This window comes from Rhincodon typus, chromosome 26 (assembly GCF_021869965.1).
Source record: "Rhincodon typus isolate 14 chromosome 26, sRhiTyp1.1, whole genome shotgun sequence".
NCBI lineage: Eukaryota > Metazoa > Chordata > Chondrichthyes > Orectolobiformes > Rhincodontidae > Rhincodon > Rhincodon typus.
In genome coordinates this window covers 4,426,619-4,438,362 of record NC_063357.1, presented here as the reverse complement: position 1 = coordinate 4,438,362, position 11,744 = coordinate 4,426,619, and the positions used below count along the sequence as shown (strand labels likewise).

General features: G+C 38.3%; 1 protein-coding gene across 3 annotated transcripts in view; it reads right to left on the bottom strand.

The window, feature by feature from the left end:
• LOC109916784 (T-box transcription factor TBX4) overlaps window positions 1–11,744 on the bottom strand; it is a 141,560-nt gene that overhangs the window by 109,359 nt on the left and 20,457 nt on the right. For all 3 annotated transcript variants that reach the window (XM_048612675.1, XM_048612677.1, XM_048612676.1), the window contains exon 2: window positions 2,047–2,205. In XM_048612675.1, the coding sequence (XP_048468632.1) occupies window positions 2,047–2,202 (156 nt within the window). In that variant the 5' untranslated portion in view covers window positions 2,203–2,205. The remainder of the gene's footprint in view (window positions 1–2,046; window positions 2,206–11,744) is intronic.

The window sequence follows — 11,744 nt, the reverse complement described above, 5'->3', positions numbered from 1 at the left end:
GAGTGGGGCCAGAGAGGGGGCAGCAGTGCACGGTAAGAGCGGGGCCAGTGAGGTGGAAGTGGACGGTGAGGGGGTAGTGGGCGGTGAGGGGGCAGTGGGTGGTGAGATTGGGGCTGGTGAGGGGGTAATGGGTGGTGAGAGTGGGGCCGGTGAGGGGGCAGTGGGCAGTGAGAGTGGGGCCGGTGAGGGGGTAGTGGGCAGTGAAAGCGGGGCCAGTGAGGCGATAAAGGTAGTGAGAATGGACCTTTCCTAGGGCAGCAGCAGCAGCGGTAGCTTCCTGGGTGTCCTAGCGACTGGAGCGTTGCCTGCACTATTGTGGAGATGGGATTTGAGACTCTGAGATCTGGACTTATCTTTTTTTCTTGTTTACCTTTTGGCCTTTGTTAAAATCTTTTATTTCTGGTTTTTGTAACCAAGTGGGCGTCAGCGTTTTTCAGTGTACTTATGTGTTCCTATACTTATATGTGACAAATAAATAAATCTAAAATTAATCTTCTCCAGAAAAAATGGCACAATTGTACATTCACAATATGTAATTATCCATTAATCAGATTTAATGGGTACAAATTCGAAGGCAGTGAAAGTGCAATTTTGCAATAATATGCCTTGCAAGTGTATCCATTGTTGATCATTTCCTAGTCTCCATCTGGAGCCATTTCCTCCTTCCAATTCTACATCTTTCTATGTTCATCCCTGGACTGAAAAAGAATTCTCTCCTTATTCACTTACAATTGCACATCTAAGCTTTGACCCTCCATTGTTCAGTATGATAGTTCTGTAGCTATTGATCCACTCAACCATAATGTCACATCCACCTTTGGTATCCTAATCCTCCAAAAAAACATTATTTTCTCTTTCTTATCTTTGTCATTTAGTTTGGTACTCAGGCCCCGGGGAGTAGATTTGAATGGGAAATGGGAGGCACTTGCTTCAATCTATTCATTTCTGAACCTTACTGGATCACATAAACTGTTGTTTATTGGATCCTGTCCTTCTTTGCCAAAAATTCCCATTATTCCCAATTCCCTTAACTGCAAACAATGCAAACAAGCTTCTCTTTTGTAATGCAAACTACCTTCTAAAATTTCTCTCCTCTGTCTCCTCTACTCTCATTCCAACAGCGAATGCAAGTGGTCTGCAAAATTCTTCGTCCATGAGATCGAGACCAACTATTCAGCTGCCTCTGGTATTTTCCTGGTTTCCCTTTGTCCACAGGGCTGAACTTCTCCCAAAGATCCTGCCTGAACCTATAGCTTGCTCTGTTTTCTCTTCATTCTCTCCTTAAGCTCATCTTGTTATAAGAGACCCATCTCCTCCTCTCTTAACCCTATTCCCACTATACAGCTAACCATCCAACTTGCAACCCTTGTCAAAATGTTCACTGATGTTAACAGTTCTCTTTCCCTAATTCTATTCCCCAATTCTACTTCCAAAGCTGCCGTCTTCATCCTTCTCCTTAAAAATGCTACATTCTTCTGCCCTTGCAAACATGTGATAGGCCAGAGTTAGAACTATACTGGGCATAACAGGTACTTAAGAACAGAAGAGATTGCAGACATTGTGAAGTGTTAGACATGGAGGACTTTGTAGATGTGGCTAGGGATTTTGAACTCTGTAGCTAAACGGTAGTAGGGAGCCAAGGAAGATCTTAGAGGATAGCGTTTAGATGGCCAAATGAGTTCATGTATATGGACAGTAGAAGTTGGAAGGCTGTCAAGAAAGGCATTAGAAAAGCCGAGCCTGGAGTTGACAAAGGCAAAAAAATGTTTTCAGCAACAGATGAGAATGAAGTAGGAGTGAATTCAGCTGAAATTCTAGAGATGAAAGAAAACAGTCTTAAGGATGGATTCAATATGAGTTTGAAACACAACTCAAGGTTTGCCTAAGGTACACCATCAGATTATGTTGAGCACACAGCTATGGAGGGAGGAGAAATGAGGGGCAGATTCTTCACAGGGGAGATGGGGGTGTGTGATTTTGATACTTTCATCTACAAACTGTCTTTTATGTTATCCCATAGGAAAGTGCAAGGTAGTGATTGCTTACCTGGTCCGGGTCCTGTCCCTGGGGGCTACCTGGAGACATGCTGCTTGCTCCTGGAGCTCCATGACCTGGAGACTGCACATTGTGTTCCTGATGTCCATCTACCTGAGCTGCTAGAAAGCTCTCATCGCTCTCAGCCACACTCTTCTCTTGCAGCATTTCCTAAAGAATCAACACAGTAGCAGATATATTCACTCAAGGACATTGTGTAAATGAATACTGACTTGTCTATTCAAGAAAATATTCCACAGTTCATATACAAATTGTAATAATGGATCTTACCAGTAACATAAGACCATAAGATGTAGAAACCAAAGTAGACCATTCAGTCCATCAAGTCTGCTCCACAATTCAATGAGATATATTTTGCATTATGCATAGAATTTTAAAAATGAACTAGAAACAAATGTCTCCTATAAACCTTTTTTGTAACTTGCCAACAAACTTAATACAGACCTGGTGCATATTAAAAATCTCACTGACTCTGTCTTTCTCTTTTTTAAGTGAGTAATTTCCAGGTTTTCTCACTTGGGAGGAAAAAATAACAACTTTGCTCATTTCAGTGGTTTTTGCACTAATTATAAACTCATTTTGGTGCACTTCATGGTGTTCCTAATTTCTAATATATAAACACATCTCTGTTCAGTCCAGTGGGTTTCCGACCATGTCTTGCCTTTGTAGCATTGCTGCTTGCACTAGTGTCAACTTGGTAAGTAAGAAAGTTGCAGGGGAATTCAATATTAAGTGGAAAGGGCAAGCACACCCACTGTAAATAACAATAGATCACAGTTATGTAACATAAACTGTGCTCTTTAACAAATTATCCAAATACTGTAGACCGATTACTGTATCTTCCCTCAAGACTGAAATATTTTCCCATTAAATTTTTAGTTGTAAAGTTCCATACACATCTGATTCCACCACTATTTCAGGCAGTGCATTCTAGATCACAATCACTTGCTGCATATAATTATTCTCTTCATCTCTCCCCTGCTTCTTCAGGAAATTACCTTAAATGTGCATATTCTGATAACAAGTCCTTCTCCCATTTGAGTTCCTCTCTATCTACTCTGTTAGTATTCTTCAAACTTTTGAACATTTCCATTCAGGTTTCTCTGCTCGACAGAAAACAACTCCAGCTCCTCTAGTCTCCACAGGGGTAACCTATGCCAGTGTCAATACAGTGATCAGCCAACAGAGTCAAACAAATTTTTGTATTAAGTGGAACTGCAGCTGGATTATGCAAATATACAGCACATGTACATTAACATTTTACAGTCCCAAATTTCCTGTCAAAAATAGGAAAAATAGCTGTCCCAAACAGCTGTAAAAATATTTTCAAGGTACCTCCTTAAAATCGCACCTGAATTATTGGAAATCTTGTCTTGAAATTACAAAATCCCATTGTACCATCAATTTGGCATTGATACAATGTGACCCCTCTTATACTAAACCAAGGACAAGCAGAATGTTATGGTTTCGCACATCTAGGGACCCTTCTCCTCTACCTGTAAATTCCTAATGCAGTGGGGAAAGGCCATTGTCTACGGTCCTCCTGCCAGAGCCCACCAAAGTTTGGGACCCATGTTGAATCTCTTGAGGTGTATGCTCTAGAGAATGTTTGACATGATAGGTAAATGTATATTATAAATATAACATTACATGGTACGTAGTTAGGCATCTTTTGCACAATGTTGCAAAATATTAATTTACATTGCATTTTATGTGAATTTTAATTTCTATGTGATGTACCTTTATAACAAATATTATAAATCAGGTATATTTTTTAGAAAAAAGTTCAGATGCTTGGAAACTCTGCCTTCCTTCTCTGATTCCTCAGCTGATTGAACAATATTAAACTCTCCATTGGCCAAAAGGTGCCTGAGTGTGAGCTGCCCCCACACACTAACCCACACGGAGGCCAGTGGGATTCACGATAGTGGGCGGTCCCACTCACTACTGGTAAAATATCAGTCTATGTGCTCTATCAAACCCATTCATAACCTTGAGGATATCTAATAAGTCTTGGTCTTCTCCTTTTATGAAAAAAGATCCTCAACTGTGAAATCTTTCTATATAGCTATAACCATTTTTGTTTCTCTAAAGATTCTAATATGTCTGTATGCATCCTCTCTGGTGTTTTATATCTTTATAATATGGAGTCCAGAATTGTTCACACTACTCTACAGTGTGGTTGAACCAAGTTTTGACACAAGTTTAACATAATTTTTGATTCAATCTACCTAAGAATTAAGCCCAATGCTCTGTTTTCTTTTTGTGGCCCTATCGACTTGAATGGCAACTTTCAACTAGTGAAGAGATGCTCCAATTGGCTTCAGTGCTCCTGGGCTCAAAAGAGGTAAATGGCTTATAACAGTACTCCCGACCACTATCTGGCAGTGAAAGGTTTCCTTTCTAGAAGCATATGCTTGTAGAAGTCAGGTGTGAATGCAAGTCTTTCTTTTGCCTTCATCATTAAAAGTGCATACTCCCTTCCCTGCATAGGCAGGCAGTATGTCCTGAAACTGTCCCAGAACTTGAAGTAATTAACCTGTCTTTATAACTGCAGCTTTGAATTGAGATTTATGATTGGCTCCATTTTATATTACTATAGAGAATTTGGAAAGAAAACTGACTTGAGCAGAACCGTTGGCGATTCTTCAACCATTTATGAAAACTTTAATCAGCATTCACTGCAGCACTGAGTTCATGATATACAATTACAGCACTGATTTTGCCTAGTTGGATTTATAAAGTTTTAAAGCTCACTCTCAACTATTCCCCTTAATAATTCCCTTAAATGATATTAGAATTCAATCTGTACCTGGAACAAGGCCCATTCACGGACTCTTCCAAAAAGATTTTCATTTAAACAGCTTATTTCATGAACTCAGATAGCCAATGAAATATTTTTGAGGTGTAGTCGTTGGTAGAATGTAAGAAGTGGAGCAATTGCTGGAAGCAAACTCCCACAAACAACAACAAGATAATGACTAGATAGCCTATTTTCGTGATGTTGAATGAGAGGTAAATATTGACCAGGACATGTGGATAACTCCAGTGCTCTTCTTTAGAGTGATACCATGAGATCTTTTATATCCACTTACAGTACCATAAAGTTTGCCATGGTGCACACAGACTGACGTGGTGTGGCCTGGGGGTTACCATGCCTCAGGCAAGGGGAGATATTGAGAAAGAGGGAACTTCATGGTAACCTCAGCTGGGTGTGGGAATTGAACCCAAACTATTGGCACTACTCTGCATTGCAAGGACAGAGGAGGGTCTGTGAAGGCAACCCTCTACTAGTACTGCACTGAACGTCAGTCTCATTTAGGCTCAACTATCGAGAGTAGAATGTGAACCCACTGTCTCTGACTTAGAGATGAGACCATGCCACCCCGAGTCATGGTGCTCACCATCTATTAACACACTTAGATTAAATCTACCCTCTCACTTGATTTAAAAAGGGAATTTCATGCTGAAATGGAGAGCAAGATGGAGACCATGGGACCTTATCTCCAAACCACACTCCCTTCATGAGTTTGGGTGAGATTGCTGAATTGATCCACAGTCGATGTTAGAACCTGATTTTATACCTTTTAATTAAAACCCATAGCCCCATGTGAAGTACCTGAAATTAAGCTGCAGTTCAGAAATGGCATCCAAATAGCTGCACAGACCTGAGGAAGGAAATGTTTTACTCCTTCTCCTATGGACAGTTCTTTTCTGGGGCCTCTGGATCTCAACGTCCAAATGAAAAGCTGCCCCCGAGGCTGCACATGGCAGTGATAGGGTTGTCTGCCATGATTTTACCACAGGTGGCTTGTTGCTGATGGGATATCCACCATGATTTTACCACAGGTGGCTTGTTGCTGATGGGATATCCACCATGATTTTACCACAGGCGGCTTGTTGCTGATGGGATATCCACCATGATTTTACCCATGTTGTGGATGGTAGCCCCCCAATCATTGGGAGTTTGGGCACTGCTGAGGAGTGTTGGAAAACCTGGAAACATTTATGCTGTTGCTGGGCCTTGAATTCTGTGAAGTAACGCCTTTGGGGCAGAAAGGTTTTCTGCATCCAATCCAAGGAGTTTGCTGTGATTTTACTGTCTCCAGATTTCTCATTTTTCCTGTTGTTTCTCCCGGTCTGAACTAAACTAACCAATCTTCTTCATTCGAGTGGTTTTATGAACTCACTGGCCTCTAGCCCTGACTACTAGTCCTTTGTAAATCTGGAGAATGAGGGTTGTCTTGCTAGAGGAACATATTGGGCCTGGTACTGTCTCTGCCATTTACTGAATAGCCACCAGGAACAGAAGTCCTGGCGTGTTTTACCATCCCTCAAAATCCGAGGCTGCTGTGGCTAATTGCTGCTCCTTTACCCTGGCTGAAGTCCACCAACATCATAAATACCTCACAAATATCTTTGTCTTTTTAAGTCCAACCCTTCTTAATGTTCATTGACCTGCTACAAGCTAGTGCTGGGTGTGTGTTGTGACTTAGTGACTGTACCCTTGGGAGAATATAACTTTGGCAAGGTACTGTCCTTCAGATGAGTTTAAGCTGTGGCCATGTCTACCATTTAAGGTGGATATAAAACATCCCATAAAACTAAAACAGAAATTGCTGGAGAAACTCAGCAGGTCTGGCAGCAGCTATTGAGAGAAACCAGAGTTAACATTTCGAGTCCAGTGACCCTTCTTCAGACCTGCTGAGTTTATCCAGTAATTGCTGGTTTTGTTTCAGATTTTCAGCATCCACAGTTCCTTGAGTTATTTTATCCCATAAAACTATTTGACAAAGAGCAGAGGAGTTTGCCTGTAATTCTTCCATTATGTATTCTTGAATCAACATTAATAAAACAGATTGATAATTTCACTTCATCTTTGTTTTTGGGACCTTGCTGCATACAAGTTCAAATTTATACTTTTAGAATTACTTCATTGGCTGTGAAGTGCTTGGAGACCCATCTAGGATGTGGAAGGCACTATACAAGAGCAAAAGAATTCCTCTTTATAGAGGCAATTTCCACTGGTTAACAATTGAAAAATTGGACTTGTGCAAACAGGTGCAAAGTAACAAGAGATATTACTGTTACTGTGAATTTTTCTGTTATCTTAATGGTAGAAGAAAATTATTGGGAAAATATTGCTGTGTAAAGGTTTATTAAAAGGTCACCTCTCTAAGAAACACAAACTCTGGAAGTCAGGATTGGGTGGGTGGAGGTGGTGATCTGGTAGAACTGTAGAAAAAAGTTAGGTTGTGAACACTCATTCAGAGTGGCTGTTGCCTTTATGAACGAAATGCAAGATTTTGAAATAAAGGTTTAAGCTTGAAAATAGCAAAATCTGATTCCATGATACCAGAGACAATTCAGATGTGCTGTACTAAAAATGTCATTGTATTAGCAAACTAATTTAACAATACCATTTTGTAAAGTAACATAAGTTTTACATGCAGATTTATCGTTAAACATCAATGTTTGCTTGAAGAAAATATATAAATGAATCAGTTATAGGATTGACTAATGGTGGAATGTAGTCGTATAATTTATTGATGGGTTAAATGTGGTAGAATCCCAAAGCATTTCAAAACCCTTAATTTTGAAACAGGGCATTCCAAACTAGGACAATCAGTTTCAATGATCTTGTAGTTTCATCCTTCCACTATTACTGATTTTGATTTTTCAGTTGTTTTCATAAGTTTGCAAGATCTTCTTGAATATATTCCTTTCTATCATTCATTTTTTTCTATAATTCCCCTTTGTTTTTATACATTCTCATGTGCATTTTCTTTATGGTTTTCAATTCTGGTACCTTGTGCATTTTCACTTTCCACAGTGGTTGTAGCCATTGAATATCACAATGCAGTAGTCGAAAGAACTTGATTTCATGGTTTTGAATCACAGGAAAGAAGTTAAACAAGAACATGTAAATATAGATTCTCCTTGTAACAAGCATATAGTATTGTTATTGAGGATTTTACCAAATATTTCGTTAGTTTGTGGCAGTTATATGTGTCTAAATGTTATTGTTCCTATGCACTATGTACTATCCTATGCTCCATTTATCAGACAAGGATACATAGTTACACTGCAGAACTTTGCATTACAGGAGGCTATTTCACCCATTGTGAGTAGAAAATCTAAGGTGTTTCTTTGTTAATTCTGTTTAAATTCATTTGGATACTTCAGATTAAGTATTACCCTTTATTTCTAGTATTTTGTTCTTTAAAAATAAAAGCTCATGGAAAACAGCATTTGTAGAATGCTTTCTTTTTCCATATGTAGTATTGAAATTGTTTCTGTGCAAAACAATTGTGATTATCTGTCTATTATGCATGTTACCCAATGTCATTGGGAAGGGCAATCAGGAAGCTATAGAATAGGTGATCGCTTCACTACTACATGGCTTGTATTCTGCCAAAATTAAAAGTTCCAGCAAGTATCTTGATAACTTGTTGAAAGTAAAAAGAATTTGTATTTTTCTTGTTCATAATCTCAGGTCGTTCCAAAACACTTTTACAGTTAATTACAATCTACGGAGGTATAGTCATAGTGGAACTGTGTTGGCTGGAGAATTGAGATGTAATATTGACTATTCACCAAAAATTATTTCAGTAGTATCTCATTATAAGCAATCACTAATTATCCAGTACTACAAATATCAGGAGAAAAAAAATGCATCCGTGACCCACAAGAAAATTATGTTCTTGAAGAAGTTACAAGTGTTACAGCTATTTAATGTATTTTACAACCTGAGGATATCCCAAAATGTTGCACAGACAATTAAATACATTAGAAAACATGTACTGCCATTTATAGTATTTGTTTAGGTCATTGATAGTGCTAGTTGCCATTTGCTTTTTAGGATTTATTCACACTACATGTTTGGAATTCATATTCTGTGCCGACACTAAACATGGAAAGTGAATCAGAGACCCAAGCAGCCAGAGTTAAGCAAAATAAACAGGGTTCTGGCCTGGCTCAAATCTGAACTATAAATACTTTTTAGACGAGTAACCACAATGTAAATAGGACACTCAGATACAACACAAAAAGCCTCTCAAAGAACCTGGCATCAGGGAGAAGGCAAGGAACTATTTACATGATGTTGCGCACAGAGGCAGCAATTATTTTTGTGACCTCCAGTTTATGGGAGGATTGAATTAAGACAGAAATACAACAAAAAAAGCAAAGCTGTGAAAATTACAGCAGAGAAAGTTTGGATTGATGAGCTATTTCCAAGTATGTTGCTACAATTGGGCACAGCTTTAGTGAGACCACACCCAAAGCATTGCGCCCAATTTAGTTGACTTATGTTCACTAAATTGATTCCTAGGATATCAGGGTTGTCTTATTTTGAGACATTGAATAGAATGTGCCTGCTACCTTTCAGGATTAGGAGAATGAGGGGTGATCTAAAGTTGTGAGGCAGCTTTGCAGAGTAGATGCCAACAGCTGTTCCTATGCGCTGGAGAGTCTAGAACTAAGGGGCATTCTGGCAATTTAAGAAGCTAATTGTTTCTGGCTGATAAGGAGAAATTTCTTCACTCAGGTTGATGTGAATCTTGGGAATTCTCTACTATAAAGAGTTGTGAATGCACAGTTGTTGAAGGTATATTCAAGATTGAGGTCAATCAATATTTGGATTCCAGGGGAGGTATGGAGTTGAGGTCAAAATGTAGCTATACTCTCACTGAAAATTAGAACAAGATCTAAGTGCTCTATGGTCGACTTCTGCTTCTATTTCTTATAATGTCTTCATATGTTTCACCTGAAAATGGATTTTAATACATGCAAGACCTTGTATTTAAGTTTTTTGAGCATTGCTGTTCCAAGTAATAAAACTCAATCTCACAAAATTGAATAAACCCAGCATTTTAACTGAAGTTGTTAAAAACTAAGAAAAATATGAACTTAACTTCATTTGAAGAATGCATTGAAAGATATACGGTTCTAAATAATGTAAGTATTCTAAAGATAGTCCTGATGTTGCAATTATAAAATTGTTCATCAGAATATCATTTATAGTTTTACCCTAAGGAACATATTTGAAGAAAATGCTTGCATTCCAATAGCATCTATTACAAACACAAAACATCCAAAAGTGCTTTACGTACAAAGAAGTATTTTTGTCATATAGTCACTGTTGTGAAGTAGTAAGTTAAGCATTGTAGTCAATTTGGACACAACAAGATCCCACAAAAAAATGTTATCACAAATTATCAGATTATCTAATTTAGATATGTTGATCAAGATGAAATATTACCTTTAGTCTGATATAAAACCTAATGGAAGTTGCTGGAAGTATTTTTCTTTGAAACAACTCCTTCTTTGAATGAAAATTATATTCTTTCATATAACATTGATGATTTTAAAATAAGACATAATCCTACAACCAACAACCGTAAATTTGTGTTTGAACTCAAAATGTACTAATTTCAGATTTTTCAGCGGGAATAGTCCTTTCAGATAAAAGTATTAACAGTAACTTTCAGCAACTTGCCTTTAGACACACATAACAAAAGATCTATCATCTATTGTGCTTATCTTATGTTTATGGGCACATAGTATAGGAACTGTAGGTTGATTTTTGACCTATTTTTGAAGACATGAATGTCAATAAAAGGCCATTCACCTTTGGAAAACATTTGAAGCAATTGACTTACAGGCAAAAAAAAGCCAATATCCCACAATATAATGAGTGATTTAATGTATATAAGACAAATATAGTGTATTGAATATTATAATGTTCTCTGAGCAAAACTGAACCACTCGCATTAGCTCAAGGCCTTTCATGATCAGTCACCTCCAACCTTTAGCAGTCAACATTAACAGAAAGCATCTCTCATATTTTTACCCTGGTGTGATTGCAAAGTTTTTACATCTTGTTATTTATAAATGTAATATAACATTGTATGCAAGGTTCCCTCAAGTCTTTGATTACCGAAGATCAAATCTATTTCAAATGACTCATACCCCCTTAGGTAGTTATGGGATCTCACTTACAGGAAGAATCACCATTTCATTCCAAACTTGAGGATTCCTGTGCCAGGAATTTCAGCTACAAAAATACAATAAACTTCTTTTAAAACTGCTATGTTGATTGTATATCAGTCTTGTTTAATTAAATGCAGATGGGGAGCATCCCTTGAATGCACAGAGAGAGAGTGAGAAGGAGTTAACTGGCTCAATATTAGTGTCCCAACCTCTGGGCTAGGAGATCTGGGTTCCAGTTCCACCTTCGACGGATATTGTCATAACATGTCTAAAAAGATTGATGTTATACACTTTTAGAGAGAGGGGAAAAAAGTGAGGTTGGCGGGGGGTGGGGGGGCGGGGTTGGGGTGTGGTGGGGGTTGTTGGTGGGGAGGTGGGTGGTAGCTAAAATGACCATGCTGAATTAAGAAGTATATGTTTTTAATACGTACATATCAGACTGAGTAAAGATTGACGCCAGAGCCAGCCTTCACTAACTGGCTTTCTGTGTTATAACATAACAACTCAATGTTCCCTCTTATATTAACGGTGTTGTACTTTGAACTATTAGTTTGTGCAATGTTATTATAACTTTGAAGTGAGAAGGCAGACATGGTCAACACATTCAGAAACAAAATGGACTGATTCCTGCTTCAGCTATTACTCAAAAAATATTGGATGAGTAATGAACCAGGATCTAGGTCTGAGGTTGAATG